The sequence below is a fragment of the Giraffa tippelskirchi genome, chromosome 5 (genome assembly GCF_054371585.1).
Source record: "Giraffa tippelskirchi isolate mGirTip1 chromosome 5, T2T-mGirTip1v1.2.pri, whole genome shotgun sequence".
Taxonomy (NCBI): domain Eukaryota; kingdom Metazoa; phylum Chordata; class Mammalia; order Artiodactyla; family Giraffidae; genus Giraffa; species Giraffa tippelskirchi.
The window spans coordinates 12,450,156-12,468,146 of NC_137279.1; the positions used below are offsets into that span (position 1 = coordinate 12,450,156).

General features: G+C 37.8%; 1 protein-coding gene across 6 annotated transcripts in view; it reads right to left on the minus strand.

Moving 5' to 3' along the window:
• The window catches only part of PLA2G4A (phospholipase A2 group IVA), a 157,836-nt gene that overhangs the window by 16,330 nt on the left and 123,515 nt on the right, over positions 1-17,991 (minus strand). For all 6 annotated transcript variants that reach the window (XM_081491325.1, XM_081491321.1, XM_081491324.1 and 3 more), the window contains one exon: positions 12,281-12,465. In XM_081491325.1, coding sequence (XP_081347451.1) covers positions 12,281-12,465 — 185 coding nt within the window. The remainder of the gene's footprint in view (positions 1-12,280; positions 12,466-17,991) is intronic.

Here is a 17,991-nt window from a genome sequence, read left to right on the forward strand (position 1 = left end):
TTACAGGATGGAAAACACGTCTCCTCTCCGATGTCTCGTTTTACTGTTTGTAAAGGCTGAGAAACAATGACACAACTATGAGTGGAACAGAAGAGTTTGAAAAGAATATTTTAAAAGAATGCAGTGAGCCAGAAAATTGCTGTTCCACAAATTACAGCAGAACTGAGTTCTAATCATCCATTTTGGTTACTGCTTGACACCTCAGATTTCCACAGACTAATTCACGGTAAATTTACATAGTATTAACTAAAATGATTTTCTACAAAGATAAAAATTTGAAAGTATCCTTCAAAGTGATACTTTGTAGGATGTTTATACTCATTTAAGAGTACTAAAACACTTTGAAAGATAAGAAAAACAATCTGAATAATATAAAAATATGTACAAACTATAGTGTGACTAGCATATATATGCCATTTTATTTATTTATACATGTAGATAAATATATACTTTAAATTTATTATATTTATATATATATATAATAAATTAGTTTTTCTCCAGAGGAAATGAGGTTTTTTTCTCTATATACCTAGTGCATGTGTTTTCTCATTATTTAAAATCTATTTTTAGATTGAATAGAGGAGTATAACTGATGTAGTATAACTAATTTATTTATAAATAAATTTACAGAATTCTAGAAAATTTTTGAAGGAACTAACATAAGATACAATGGATAGAAACAACAATTTAGAATTCATTATTTTGTGGTTATGATCATTCTCACTTCCAAAAAAAAGTGTTAGGATCCAAGAGCTACACAATGCAGTTCAGTTCAGTTGCTCAGTCCTGTCCGATTCTTTGCGACCCCATGAACCACAGCACGCCAGGCCTCCCTGTCCATCACCAACTCCCAGAGTCCACCCAAACCCATGACTGTTGAGTCAATGATGCCATGCAACCATCTCATCCTCTGTCGTCCCCTTCTCCTCCTGCCCTCAATCTTTCCCAGCACCAGGGTCTTTTCAAATTGAGTCAGCTCTTCACATCAGGTGGCCAAAGGGTTGGAGTTTCAGCTTCAACAGCAGTCCTTCCAATGAACACCCAGGACTGATCTCCTTTAGGATGGACTGGTTGGATGTCCTTGCAGTCCACGGGACTCTCAAGAGTCTTCTCCAACACCACAGTTCAAAAGCATCAATTCTTCGGTGCTCAGCTTTCTTTATAGTCCAACTCTCACATCCATACATGACTACTGGAAAAACCATAGCCTTGACTAGACGGACCTTTGTTGACAAAGTAATGTCTCTGCTTTTAAATATGCTATCTAGGTTGGTCATAACTTTTCTTCCAAAGAGCAAGTGTCTTTTAATTTCATGGCTGCAATCACCATCAGCAGTGATTTTGGAAACCAGAAAAATAAAGTCTGACACTATTGCCACTGTTTGCCCATCTATTTGCCATGGAGTGATGGGACCAGATGCCATGATCTTAGTTTTTTGAACGTTGAGCTTTAAGCCAACTTTTTCACTCTCCTCTTCCACTTTCATCAAGAGGCTCTTTAGTTCTTCTTCACTTTCTGCCATAAGGGTGGTGTCATCTGCATATCTGAGGTTATTGATATTTCTCCCGGCAATCTTGATTCCAGCTTGTGCTTCTTCCAGCCCAGCGTTTCTCATGATATACTCTGTATATAAGTTAAATAAGCAGGGGAACAATATACAGCCTTGATGGACTCCTTTTCCTATTTGGAACCAGTCTGTTGTTCCATATCAAGTTCTAATTGTTGCTTCCTGACCTGCATACGGGTTTCTCAAGAGACAGGTCAGGTGGTCTGGTATGCCTATCTCTTTCAGAATTTTCCACAGTTTATTGTGATCCACACAGTCAAAGGCTTTGGCATAGTCAATAAAGCAGAGGTAGATGTTTTTCTGGAACTCTCTTGCTTTTTTGATGATCCAGCGGATATTGGCAATTTGATCTCTGGTTCCTCTGCCTTTTCTAAAACCAGCTTGAACACCTGGAAGTTCACGGTTCACGTATTGCTGAAGCCTGGCTTGGAGAATTTTGAGCATTACTTTACTAGCGTGTGAGATGAGTGCAATTGTGTGGTAGTTTGAGCATTCTTTGGCATTGCCTTTCTTTGGGATTGGGATGAAAACTGACATTTTCCAGTTTTGTGGCCACTGCTGAGTTGTCCAAGTTTGCTGGCATATTGAGTGCAGCACTTTCATAGCATCATCTTTCAGGATTTGAAATAGCTTAACTGGTATTCCATCACCTACACTAGCTTTGTTCAGAGTGATGCTTCCTAAGGCCCATTTGACTTCACATTCTAGGATGTCTGGCTCTAGGTCAGTGATCACACCATCATGATTATCTGGGCACAATAGGCATAAAAATAATTTTCTGTATCTAATATCTATATTTAATAGTGTACAGAGCACTTTATATTTCTCCTTAGTTCTTCACTGAGAGGTTACTATACATTCACAAAAATATGTAAGGAGAAATTAATGTTGGGTATGTTTCCTCATGACAAGGCCTGTAATCCTCCTTGACCAAATAGGTGTAGTGGGTTGAATGGTGGCCCTCCAAAAGATATGTCTTGCCCTAACCCCCCAGGACCTGTGAATGCAACCTCATTTGGAGAAGCGGTTTTTGCAAGTGTCATTAAGTTAAGGGTCTGAAGATGAAATCATTGTGGATTAGCTGGGTGGGCCATCAAACCCAGTGATGAATGTTCTTATGAAAACGCACACACACAGAGGAGAAGGCCATAGGAAGACAAAGCCTGAAATTGGAGTTATGTAGCCACAAACCAAGGAAAGCCTGGAACCACTGAAAACTGGAAAAGCCAGGGAAGAATTCTCCTGCAGAGCTTTTGGAGGGAATGTGGCACTGAGGAGACCTTGACCTTGATTTCTGGTCTCCAGAACTGTGAAAGAAGAATACATTTCTGTTGTTTGGGGCAATGTTGCTGCTATAACCCCAGAAAACTAACTTACGCAGTAAGCCCATGAAGGCTACACTCAGTAACATGCACTTCCCTTCATCAGCCATGCTGGACTGATGCCCGTAGAGCTAACACTTGGACGGGTTTGGCCATGATGGTTTGACCTAACTTAACAATCAAAGTACAGCATATACAGAGGTTCTAAACCAAGGAGCATGCCATAATGTCAACAAATAAATCAGGTTAGTGTTGAAAAATACAGATTCTTTTTTGTATTATTTGTGGTGGTGGTTTAATCGCTAAAGTGTCTGAGTCTTGTGACCCCATGGACTGTAGCCAGAAGGGCTCTTCTGTCAATGGGATTTTCCAGGCAAGAATACTGGAGTAGATTGCTATTTCCTTCTTCAGGGGATCTTCCCAACCCAGGGTTCAAAAAACCCAGCTCTCCTGCATTGCAGATGGATTCTTTTGGAATAAAGGAGCCCTTTTTTGTGGGTAAGTGAAATTTTGACCTTGATAAAGTTAATTTAGATACATTACTTCTATAATGCATAAAGACTAGCTACTTTCAAATTTCCTTTTAATTCTCTTGTCTTTTCCCCCATCCCTCATTGCTTCCTTCTCTCTTTTTCTCCTTCTTTCTTTTTTTCCTTTTTATTTATTTTTTTTCCTTTTATTTTTAAGAGGATGAAATCATTGTTCCGGCTTCCAGCCACTAAGCATTTAAAAGAGCACTGAAAAACAGCTACAATATATGTCCAACATATGCAGCATAATATAAAGTAACATAATTTATGGCATAACAATCCAAATCCACTAGTCTACATAAAACTTTATAAGCTAAAGGAAAAAAAATCTACAATGATAAACTCTGAACTTCCCTGTATTCCTTGCTTATTCCTCAAAACATCCAAAGCTTTTTTCCCCTCCCTTAAATTCAACCTATTTATTTTGCACACTTGACTATGAAGGTACTGGCTTATTTTTATGACCAATATGAAGAACAAATCTTATTAAAATTTATCTTGGATGAACCCTCCAGGTAAACTAAATTTGCATGGCATATATCTAAGTTATTAAATGATTAACAAAAAGAACTTGATAAATTAAAACCCAAAATTATTTTTCTTAAATCAATTAATATGATTAGAGTTATGAATCCCTTAGATTCCAAGAATCCCTTAGAAGAAATGGAGTAGCCATCATGGTCAACAAGAGTCCAAAATGCAGTACTTGGATGCAATCTCAAAAACGACAGAATGATCTCTGTTCATTTCCAAGCAAACTATTCAATATCACAGTAATCCAAGTCTATGCCCTGACCAGTAACACCGAAGAAGCTGAAGTTGAATGGTTCTATGAAGACCTACAAGACCTTTTAGAACTAACATCCAAAAAAGATGTCCTTTTCATTATAGGGGACTGGAATGCAAAAGTAGGAAGTCAGGAAACACCTGGAGTAACAGGCAAATTTGGCCTTGGAGTACAGAATGAAGCAGGGCAAAGGCTAATAGAGTTTGGCCAAGAGAACACACTGGTCATAGCAAACACCCTCTTCCAACAATACAAGAGAGGACTCTACACGTGGACATCACCAGATGGTCAACACTGAAATCAGATTGATTATATTTTTTGCAGCCAAAGATGCAGAAGCTCTATACAGTCAGCAAAAACAAGACCGGGAGTAGACTGTGGCTCAGATAATGAACTCCTTATTGCCAAATTCAGACTTAAATTGAAGAAAGTAGGGAAAACCACTAGTCCATTCAGATATGACCTAGATCAAATCCCTTATGAGTATACAGTAGAAGTGACAAATAGATTTAAGGGACTAGATCTGATAGACAGAGTGCCTGATGAACTATGGACAGAGGCTCGTGACATTGTACAGGAGACAGGGATCAAGACCATCCCCATGGAAAAGAAATGCAAAAAAGCAAAATGGCTGTCTGAGGAGGCCTTACAAATAGCTGGGAAGAGAAGAGAAGTGAAAAGCAAAGGAGAAAGGGAAGGATATTCCCATCTGAATGCAGAGTTCCAAAGAATAGCAAGGAGAGATAAGAAAGCTTTCCTCAGCAATCAATGGAAAGAAATAGAGGAAAACAACAGATTGGGAAAGACTAGAGATCTCTTCAAGAAAATTAGAGATACCAAGGGAACATTTTATGCAAAGATGGGCTCGATAAAGGACAGAAATGGTATGGACCTAACAGAAGCAGAAGATATTAAGAAGAGGTGGCAAGAATACACAGAAGAACTGTACAAAAGAGATCTTCATGACCCAGATAATCACGATGGTGTGATCACTCACCTAAAGCCAGACATCCTGGAATGTGAAGTCCAGTGGGCCTTAGAAAGCATCACTACACACAAAGCTAGTGGAGGTGATGGAATTCCAGTTGAGCTATTTCAAATCCTAAAAGACGATGCTGTGAAAGTGCTGCACTCGATATGCCAGCAAATTTGGAAAACTCAGCAGCGGCCACAAAACTGGAAAAGGTCAGTTTTCATTCTAATCCCAAAGAAAGGCAATGCCAAAGAATGCTCAAACTACCACACAATTGCACTCATCTCACACGCTAGTAAAGTAATGCTCAAAATTCTCCAAGCCAGGTTTCAGCAATACGTGAACCGTGAACTTCCAGATGTTCAAGCTGGTTTTAGAAAAGGCAGAGGAACCAGAGATCAAATTGCCAATATCCGCTGGATCATCAAAAAAGCAAGAGAGTTCCAGAAAAACATCTATTTCTGCTTTATTGACTATGCCAAAGCCTTTGACTGTATGGATCACAATAAGCTATGGAAAATTCTGAAAGAGATGGGAATACCAGACCATCTGACCTGTCTCTTGAGAAACCTGTATGCAGGTCAGGAAGCAACAGTTAGAACTGGACGTGAAACAACAGACTGGTTCCAAATAGGAAAAGGAGTACGTCAAGGCTGTATATTGTCCCCCTGCTTATTTAACTTATATGCAGAGTACATCATGAGAAACGCTGGGCTGGAAGAAACACAAGCTGGAATCAAGATTGCCGGGAGAAATATCAATAACCTCAGATATGCAGATGACACCACCCTTATGGCAGAAAGTGAAGAAGAACTAAAGAGCCTCTTGATGAAAGTGGAAGAGGAGAGTGAAAAAGTTGGCTTAAAGCTCAACATTCAGAAAACTAAGATCATGGCATCTGGTCCCATCACTTCATGGCAAATAGATGGGGAAACAGTGGAAACAGTGTCAGACTTTATTTTGGGGGGCTCCAAAATCACTGCTGATAGTGACTGCAGCCATGAAATTAAAAGATGCTTACTCCTTGGAAGGAAAGTTATGGCCAACCTAGATAGCATATTTAAAAGCAGAGATATTACTTTGCCAACAAAAATCCGTCTAGTCAAGGCTATGGTTTTTCCAGTGGTCATGTATGGATGTGAGAGTTGGACGGTGAAGAAAGCTGAGCGCTGAAGAATTGATGCTTTTGAACTGTGGTGTTGGAGAAGACTCTTGAGAGTCCCTTGGACTGCAGGGAGATCCAATCAATTCCTCCTAAAGGAGATCAATCCTGGGTGTTCATTGGAAGGACTGATGTTGAAGCTGAAACTCCAATCTTTTGGCCACCTCATGCGAACAGTTGACTCATTAGAAAAGACCCTAATGTTGGGTAGGATTGGGGGCAGGAGGAGAAGGGGACGACAGAGGATGAGATGGCTGGATGACATCACTGACTCGATGGATATGGGTTTGGGTAAACTCCAGCAGTTGGTGATGGACAGGGAGGCCTGGCGTGCTGCAATTCATGGGGTCGCAAAGAGTCGGACACGACTGGGTGACTGAACTGAACTGAGAGTTATGAGGTTCTGTATATTTGGACTATTATTAGAGTGTGTAGCCACTAATCTACAAAAAACAAAATCCTTCTTTATCACTGACATTGACGTCATGAACTTTCTAGGCTATTTATAAAGTAGATATAATGTGAACTGTGTTGCCTTTATCAAAAGGCATGATATCCATCATTCTGTATCTCCCTGACAAAATCTGAGATTTAACTATATTTATGAAATGCCTAAGAAACATAGTTACTGGCTCTAAATTTTTGCTCAGGATTTATGCTCTACTCCTTAACTTCAAATGGTATCCAATTTCAGTCTCAAAAATAGAACATTTGTTGTTGCCATTGCCATTTAGTCATTAAGTTGTGTCTGACTCTTTGCAGCCCCATGGATTGTAGCCCACCAGTCTCCTCTGTCCATCAGATTTTCCAGGCTAGAACATTGGAGTGAGTTGCCACTTCCTTCTCCAAAGGATCTTCCCAACTCAGGGACTGAACTCACACCTCCTTCATTGGCAGGCAGATTCCACTGAGCCACCAGACAAGCCACCCAAATAGAAAATTATTCATTATTTAATCACCTTAAAAAATCGTATTGCATATATCCAGGTATTGCATTGGAACTTCCTTGCTATCAAAAACTTTTATATACAATTCAATTTTTATGGCTCAGGAGTAAAGAATCTGCCTGCAATGCAGGAGACACAGGATATCCAAGCTCAGTCCTCAGGTTGTGAAGATCCCTGGAGGAGGGCATGGCAACCCACTCCAATATTCTTGCCTGGAGAATCCCATAAACAGAGAAGTCTGGAAAGCTAGTCCATAGGGTCACAAAGAGTCGGATACGACTGAAGCAACTTAGTACATAGTATACCTATAATAAGTATTCCACTGAAGCAACTTAGTAAGTAGTATACCTATAATAAGTATTCCACTTTAGTATTAATAGTACAATATGTTTTATTAATTTAAAAATTATACTTGAGGAATATTTTAAATCCATATTGAAATGCATATTATTATAATGACAATCTATATAACAATACTCATAAGTTTAAAAAATCGTTTTCATTATTTCATTATTCCATGTGAGACTGAAAAGTTCATTTCACTCACTTTGAATTTTCTGAAGTCCATTTTTGGAGGAAAATGTATCATATATAACACATTGCAATTTCTTTTATATTAAGTCTCTGAAAATACAGTTCATTATTTCCAGAATGATAGGCTTCATGCTACACCAAACCAATAGTTAAAGGATATAGTCACATAGGAGGAAGAGGGTAAGGTATAAGGAATTGACAAAATAATTCTAAAGCACATCTATGAGCACAAACAGCTGTAATATTTTTCCATGCCAGTAAAGCCATATAAAACAAGGATTTGCCTGTACAATCTAATACAGTAATATAAACTGGTGCAGCTTTCTGGGAAAGTGATCTGGAAATGCTTATTAAAAATCTTAACATATACACATCTAAGAATCCAAGTAAGGGAATAATAAAAAGTGTGATTAAAGATTCATGTGCAAAGATGACAATCAGAAGAAAGAATTGACAAGATAGCAATAATCTAAAAGTTGAAAACAGAGCACTGATAATAAATTCTTGCTTATTCATATATAGAGATATCATTCTGTGTTTAAAGTTATGTTCTAAAAATATTGAATAGCATAAGAAAATGCTTACAATGTAACTTTAAGAAGAAAGAAGCAGATTGCAAAAATATATGACCCTGGTGTTGATACACATACATATGCACATATGTATGCACATATGCAGTGAAGAGAAAAAAAAATAAAAACAAAATATCAGCAGCTATTGTCTATGAATAGCAGAAGCACTTGATGTATTTTTATGAGTATTCTTTTTAATTAGAAATAGTGAATCAAGGTATGTTTAAAAACTGCAACAAAGTACAATGGTTCTTTTCAGAGAGAGGTACAAAGTAATATTCTCAAACCTTCTAATATCAGTTCATTAAGATAGTGGAGCTCTGATTCATGTATAAAATGATGACTTTGACATTTTACACTTCCACTGGTGAAATGAATAATCAGGTTCTTCCACCTCCGGAATGAGCTGCTAAATTCTCACAGTGGAGTCATGCACTGAAACTCACCTCCCCATTGCTGCTCATCCATCACCAAATCCTACTGTTGGTTTTCACAGTCACCCTCCTTGGTGCATACTTCACTGTCCTACACTTACATTACAGTAAATCCCTCTTAATTAACCTTTTGCTCTACATCCTCCAATTCATCCTATTTTCTGTTATCAGATTAATCATTCTAAAATTCTAATTTCATGAAGTCATTTGTCTGCTGGAAATCCTTCACTGATTTTCCATTTGCTATCATCCAACCATAAATTCTTCTTTAAAGCCCTCCTAATGGGAGTGTAATATCTATCACTTTAATCAGATCACTCCTCAGATGTGCTCATTGCCATTTCTGTGCCATTTTCATATTATTTCACTTATTCCCCTGCTTATCTACTCCAGAACACACCAATCTATGTTTGAATGGATCTCCTATAACACACATAGTTGTTGTTGTTTAGTTGCTAAGTCAGTTCCAACTCTTTTGTGATGTCATGGACTGTAGCCCTCCAGGCTCCTCTGTCCATGGGATTTTCCAGGCAAGAACACTAGAGTGGGTTGCCATTTCCTTCTCCAGGGGATCTTACTGAATCAGATTCTTCCTGAACCATTCTTTACCAGTGAGCCACCAAGGAAGCCCAATACACATAGTTGTATAAATTTACACAATATACATAGTTATATAAACCCAAATAACTATTTAACAAGCAAATTTCTCAATTTCTTTCCAAATGACTTGTGTTTAGAAGTCTCCCCACCTGCCCAAAGCTAAAATGTTTTAGACATCAAGAACCATGTTTTACCACTAACTGCTGCACACAGCACAGAAAAAAGAATATACATAGTATGTATAAAGCCAGGCAGCTGGTGAAGTGAAAAGAGCATTAGATTCTCATCCTGGATCCCTGGAATCTAGTCCCCTTGGCCATTACTTACCTAGTATTTCCCCAGCCAGATCCTGGGCTATGTTCTTTTTTTTTTTGTTGTTGTTGAGGTGGATCGTTTTTAAAGTCTTTTTTGAACTTGTTACAGTATTGCTTCTGTTTTATGTTTGATTTTTGGCCTGAGGTATGCGGGATCTTAGTTCCCCAACCAGGGATGGAACCCATGCCCCATGCATTAGAAGGCAAAGTCTTAATCACTGGACCACTGGGGAAGTCCCCTGGGCGATGTTCTTTTCAACCATTGTTGTTGTTTAGTCACTTAGTCATATCTGACTCTTCTATGACCACCATGGACTGCAGCCTGCGAGGTTCCTCTGTCCATGGGATTTTCCAAGAAAGAATACTGGAGTGGGTTGCCATTTCCTACTCCAGGGGAATCTTCCCAACCCAGGGAGTGAACCCATGTCTCTTGCGTTGCAAGCAGATTCTTATGGCTTAGTGGGAAGACCTTTCACCCATTATCTTATTTAATTTCTTGTCGTGATGCGATTTCTTATCTCATCAATCCTTGTTTCCTTCTCTGAATACTACTAACTACCTCAAAAAAGGTGAAATACGAAAGCAGTTTTAAAATATGAGGTTTATATATGTTAAAGAGTTATTATAACCATTATTGGGTCTTGAGAACATCTTAATTATGTACAATAGAAATGAAAACATGTGCAAGGACCTGGGTTACCACCAACTCTTCCTAGTTGGGAGGTTGTGAAATGTTTCACTTAATCTCTATGAGTACCTGTTTCTTAATCTATGAAACAGAGATAGTAACTTCATCTCTATTATAGCATTTCATTCATTCACCCACAAAACATATCCTACATACCATAATTTGGGCTAGCACTTATAAAGCAGTTAGAACTAAATGATTAAAACAAAACACAAATACACACACACACACACAAACACACACAAGTTAATGTTCTAGTCTCCAAGGAGTTCACAGAGAGTGGAAGCAATATATATGCAAACAAATATAGACAGTATAATATGAAACTTGCTGTGTTAGGAGAATTTACTAAGTCTTTCGTACTAAAACTATACTTGTGGGGGTCAAGAAAAGTAATACTTGAGCTATATTGAAAGGAAGGTTGAAGTCAAGGGGACAAACAACATTCATGTCTCACTTAGATCCTGCCCAGCAATCTTTCCACATGACCCTAGTTAGAAATTTTCCTTGTTTCTTCAGACAGGCAGACTTGTTATCCTTGTAGCCCTGGCTCTACCTCTGCTCTACTCAAAAGACAGTGCTGACTCCAGATTCCTCTGGAAGTTAGAAGTCATTGCATGAGTGCTTTCCTATCTTCCCATCTCTGTGCCTACAACTAACCTCCAGTCCACAACCACAATACCCCCTTCTCTCTTGTCCCAATATGGATGTATCTAGACTCCAACCCATCTGTATTTTTGTTTCTCCCTTCCACTCCCCACCCCTATAATCTCCCTGGGATGTGATTCTGTTGTGTACGTTATCTCTCCATCTTCCACAACATTGCTTCATTCACAAGTCCTAGACATCAACACATTTAAACACACTCAAGTATTTCCAACCCACCCCTCCACACACATGCAATTTTCCTATTCCCCACATCCTCCTGCAGATATAGTCCATTTCCTTCTTCCTGGAATGGTTATAGGATCATCTCCATTTTCTTAACTTCCACTTAACCTTCGAATCACTGCAGTATGACATCTGCTCTCTCGGCCCTATTGAAACTGCTCTCATCCACTTAACCAAAGACATCTTGTTGTTAAATATCTTCAGTTAGTTTTATAATACTGCATACTTCCTTCGTTTTTGTCCTTTTCCCCAGATACTGCTGTTGAATCATCAAGATACTATTTCATGTCCTCTTCTCTCCTCATGGTATACATTCCCCATGCATGGCTTTGAAAAGTCGACTAAAAGTTGTTCAGTCATGCCTGACTCTTTGCGACCCCATGGACTATAGAGTCTATGGAATTTTCCAGGCCAGAATACTGGAGTGGGTAGCCTTTCCCTTCTCCAGGGGATCTTCCCAACCCAGAGATCAAACCCAGGTCTCCCACATTACAGGCAGAATGTTTACCAGCTGAGCCACCAGGGAAGTCCAAGAATACTGGAGTAGGTAGCCTATCCCTTCTCCAGGGGATCTTCCCGACCCAGGAATGGAACTGGGGTCTCCTGCATTGCAGGCAGATTCTTTATCAACTGAGCTACCAGGGAAGCCCGTGCATGGCTTTACTTATCTTTTACCTGCTAACTCTCAAATTTCAGGCTAATTTGTTTCCTGAACTTCAGATGTATTGCATCGTTCTTGTCCTGCTCAGGACTGTGAACTTGAATGAGGCTTGGGAAATCAATTAAAGGCTTTGTTAAGTGGAAAAGTGATTGAATCACATCTGTGTTTTAGAAGTATTACTCCTAAAAATGTAGAAAATAGGCTAAAGGGATAAGAAATCAGGGTCCAGAAGACTAAGAAGACAAGACACATAAAAGAATGTGGCAGATGATGGGATGCTATATAAATTCTCCTTACCTTGAACGGAGGACTGGAGTCACTTGGTCTTGCCGAAAAGTCAAAGGAGATGATGAGATCAACTCCCCTCTGAGGTCTTAGGATCAAGGGGTATGGAAGGTTAAATGTGAGGCCACTGTCCACCACATGAATCTTTTTACTTTTGACATCCAAAGGCTCATATATCTGCTCAAATTCATCAGGATCTTTAAAAAGGAAAGAAACAAACAGAATGGATTAAATGATCGATTAAGCTACTTAGAATTTAAAACTATTTGTTATGTAAATATGTGAGAAGAATTCCATATGGTTAGGCCCTCAGGCCTTGGAGACTCTTCATCTGTAATACCAGAGTAAAAGATTCTATCAGTAAGAGTGCTGTGAGGCATTTCTTTAAGATTTTTTTTTTTTCTTGATGTGGACCATTTTTAAAATCTTTATTGAATTTGTTACAATATTGCTTCTGTTTTAAGTTTTGGTTTTTTGGCCATGAGACATTTGGGATCTTAACTCCTGGACCAGGGATCAAACCCGCGCCCCCCGAGTCTTAACCACTGCCAGGGAAGTCTCTAATGTGAGAATTAAGTAGGACAAAACATTGAAAATGCAAGCAAGGCTCAGGCCCTAGGAGTAAGTTTAAGCTGTGTACCATGAGCCCTGTCCTAGGATTACTTACATTACATAGGTCTTTAGTGGTTTAAAAACACTTCCTCAGGCATTATCTTGTTTAAGACTTAGAACAGACGTGTGAGATAGAAGATACTATAAATGGAGGATGAAATACATGAAATTCATCTCTTAAGTGGACAACTCTGGAGTGGCAGAGTCTGAAGGATCCCACAAGCATCTCTCTAGGTGATGGAAGTCCAGGATAGTCCAGTCAATTGAGCAAACATGCACTGTCTGCTACTGTTTAGGCACTACTTAAGTGCTGAACAAGAGATGCAAATTCTGCTCCAATAGAGCACACTGCTGGTAAATCAGTAAACAAATATTAAAAGATGGTTCAGGCACTGATAAAAGGGATGAAAAAAATAATAGAGGGTAATAGGATTGGGAGGAGGGTTGCTTCTCTGGTGACTCAATGGTAAAGAATCCACCTGCCAATGCAGGAGACATGGGTTTGATCCCTGATCCAGGGAGATCCCCTGAAGAAGGAAATGGCTACCCACTCCAGTATTCTTGCCTAGGAAGTCCCATGGAAGCAGAGCCTGGTGGGCTATAGGCCATGGGCTGCAAAACCATGGATATGACTTAGTAACTGAGTAACAACAACAAGAACAATAGGATAGGGAAGAACTTCAGGTAGATGGTCAGGAGAGACCTCTCTGAGAAGGAGACTTTAAGATCAGATTCGGGGACCTTCCTGCTAGTCCAAGCAGTTAAGAATCTGCCTTCCAATGCAGGGGACATGGGTTCAATCCCTGGTCTGGGAACTAAGATCCCACAAGCCATGGGGCAACAAAGCCTGCATCTCATGCATTGGCAGGTGGGTTCTTTACCACTAGCGCCACCTGGGAAGCCCCTTTGTTATATTACATATATATTATCAAACCCACCTTTAACATCTATCCCTCTGAAATTTTTATTGTTTAACAATTTTATAAGGTAAAAAATTGTGAGTCTGTGTAAGTTTTCAAATATTTTACTTAAGAAGCTGGAAAATTTTTACTTGGGTGTTTTTATTCCTGCTAAAAGCAGCTTTATTTGAGTGTATATAATATATTGTATAGTAGTAGTGCTCTGTCTCTTAGCTGGGTCTGACTCTTTGCCACTTCATGGACTGTAGCCCTCCAGGCTCCTCTGTCCATGCGATTTCCCAGGCAAGAATACTGGGATGGGTTGCCATTTCCTTCTTCATGGGATCTTCCTGAGCCAGGGATCGAATTCGTATCTCCTGCATGGCAGGCAGATTCTTTACCACTGAGCCACCTGGGAAGCCCATATATTAGTAATTTCGTATATAAGATTTACCAGAAGACAAAGGAAATATCATTTATATCATTTTAAAGATAAAGAAATGAGGCCCTACTAGGTCCGGTTTAACATAGTAAGAAGCAAGATTCAAAGCCTGGTCCACGAAGTCTAAAGCCTACACACAGTGTCACAACGTCACTTCAGAAAGTGAGCGGCACAGCTATAAGACTAAAGAATTTTGAAATGGGTAATTTAAAAACGCAATAACTGCAATGCACAGAGGTAATCTACATACGCATCTATCAATCATGAAAACCACATTGATATGCATATTTTACAAAGAGCATAAAAAATTCAAAACATTAATGGGAATATTTGTTTACAATGAAGTGATTTTTCCTAATAAAGAAACTACTGTGATAATTCACAAAAAATTTTTTTGGTTTCATAAACTGATGCTTTAAATTTCAGCTAAAAGATTAACCAGTAACAGACTATTTCTCTCTTATTCTATTTGATTTGCTCCCTCTCATCATGAAACTGATAGTCTCCTTTTTCCTCTTTTAAATCCAAGATTACATTTGAGAGAAAAATCTTTATGTAGACCAACTCACAGCTCTGGCATCTATCTAACCACCATGATTCCAACTATCCACCTAAACTGACAGGAAACAATGTTTCTTAACTGTGTTGTAAAAAATACAGTTTTGCAAGATATTACCAGATAGTCTATGTAAAAAATAAGAGTTACATGATTTAACAGGTTTGAGAAATATAAGATTCAACAGCTTAAAGTAACAGCAAATTATAATGTGTGTTCCCTATTTTCCTTACTATGCCTTTGACTAACAGCACTATTTAGAGAAGATGCTACTTAATCCCGACAATAACTCTATAAGACAGTTAACAACTATTTCTATTTTAAAGTCAACCTTTGGGGTAAACAGTAAGGACTGTTGCATCCTCACTAACCTACAGGTTCACTGGGATCGGGGGCTGGTTTTTAGTTTCATGCTACTTTCCTCTTGTTGTTTACTGAGGTTGTGCTAAGTAATGGCACAGGACTGTCCAGCTAATAAATGACACAACTGGGATTCAGATATAGCTAGTCTGCTTTTAAAGTACTATACTTGAGCAGTCTTTAAGTAGGACTTCTCAGACTCATTAGATCATCCCATTGCATTGTGAAGAGGGAGATGGAGTTGTTAGTTTTACCAAACTTATTTGAACTTGATCCCTATTTATTGCCATCCACTAAAATGTTATAGAAAGTTTGATAAGTGCCCCTATGAAAGAACATCATCCCATAAATTAAAGCATACATGGTTTCCAAACCTGTGAATGAGTGAATCAGTTTCTTTGATAGGTATAGAAACGTGCTCTGCTTTATAATTATGAACCATTTCTTTAAAGCGATTCTGTTATGGAAATTCTATGATGGTCATTTTACAAATACATCAACAGATTCCATTTATAATGCACAAATATTTGGATGTTTGTGTTTTGAATTCTTCCCTAGATGAACTCATGTCTTGATTTCTAATTCCAGATGGCGTGTGTTGCAGAAAATAACATAAACACAAAAGTAAACAGGAAATGATCAGCTGATCCAAAATTAGTTTCCACAGGTATACAACTATTTTGAAGTAAACAAATGAAAGGAATTTTATCATCTGATTTCTCTTGTTTTCAAAACAGGGACTGCAAGGTGAAGTAATAAGCATAAAAATAGCACACTAACTTTTTCTCATTTTAGGCTGATTGTTTTAAGATGTTCAAATTTTAATCTGTTTAAACAAAACAGTAAAGTAAATGTGCAATTTTTCCAACATAATATATAGATAAAATAAAAAACTCTAAATATAAAATAAAAGAGGAATAACCTTAGTGTTTTAATTAAATTGTGGTGTTTTAACTGTATAATAAATAAAACTTTTAATGAAGACTTTATGAACCAAGTTGACTATCATTTATGCTAAACCTTTTAACTTTTCATTTCAAACATACAATCATTCTAAAGCTTGGAAATAACCAGAAGGAGATAAATGGAGTCCATCTTGGTAAAAGTTTTATCTGAAAAAGCACTAATCAATTTAGTACATTCAGTCTAAAATGTAGTCATTTTTAATAATATTGGTTTATAAACAATAAATTTGAATGAACTTGTCACTCATTTGACTGCATTTTTGACTAGTCAACATTCTGTATACATTTTTTCAATCAGATAAATACAAAATAACAAGTATAATTTGATGAGATATACACTGACAATATTTAAAGTTCCTTCCAAAGTTCATTACTTTAAAATAATTTGGGGCTTCCCTAGTGGCTCAGACAGTAAAGAATCTGCCTGCCATGCAAGAGACCCAGGTTTGATACCTAGGTTGGGAAGACATCCTAGAGAAGGGAATGGTTACCCACTCCAGTATTCTTGCCTGGAGAATTCCACGGACTATAGTGGGCTACAGTCCATGAAGTTGCAGAGTCAGACACAACTGAGCTACTAACACTTTAATAATTTTAGGTTAGAACAAATCAAAATTTCTCAACAAAAGAAATATTTAATCTATTTAATATCATACTTTAATTGCACTATTAAAATATGTAATATATTTTAGGATGAAAATGAAGAACAATCTGAAATAAGGTGAGCGTAATGAAAGAGGTACACTTTCTAAGGGTACCAAATTTATCTAATAAAAATGTAGGATGTCCAGTTAGATTTGAATTTCAGATAAATAGCAAATGATTTTTATATGAGAATGTCCCAAATGTTACAAAGGAGCATACTTATATTTCCTCTCTCTATATATATATATGAATTGAAATTCAAATTTAACTGAGCACTGTGCTTTACCTAGCAACCCTAACACTTCCAAATCTACTGTGAAATCACCAGGAAGTTGTTAAAATGTTGAGTGCAGAGCCCGTGCTGTGTAAACCACATAAAATCAAAGTAGTAACAAAACAGATGTAATAAGTACACACAAGGAAACTTCCATTTTTACATCAGCAAGACAATGACTAATAAAACCAAAGGCTATGAGGAAGGGGGTGAGCAGAAGGGAAAGGCTTCTGAGCAATGTCAAGAGGCCTATTCAAGTGTCCCAATTCCAGTTCAGTTGAGCAATTCTAGGCAAACATGATGCTGTCTCCTTTGATCTTTCTTTTCTATGGAGTAAAATAACTAATGATTCTTTCTGGTTCTAAATGCTCTGTGAGGCTAAGTTTTTTTTCAAAGCCCATCATCACTCATCCATAAAGCCTAAGTTTCTAAAGAAGATGCATTTAACTGGTATTGCAATAGCAATAAGTAAAATCATAAGTAACACTCACACAAATAACATCACTGATTGTACGGTCAAGGGTTTTTATTTTGGATGAATTTAAAAAGAGACACTGACTTTATCACAAATATTCATAGATTTTTATTATAGTTCATATGAAAGGGTTTGCACAGCAGGTTTATAATCAGATATATCTCATATCCTAGACTTTGATGCCACAAACATAATGCAAAACATAGTGAGTTTCTACTTCTCTTGTTTAAAAACCGGGATAAATTTTGCTTCTGCAATTTCCCTTAAGCTCAAGCAACAAACAGCATTACCTAAACAAAAAGATCTAAAGCCATGTCTTAATTTTGACAAATACAGGTAGAATCCTTCAACAAAGAGTAGCAAAAAGATTTTTGGAAAATTTTACATTTTCATAGCCTCCTGTCAATGTTCTCAGGCAGAAATGATTGAAAAAATGACATTTGGGCAGTTAAGGGAAACAAGATGGCATGATGAAGTAGAAAAAGTTTACAATGA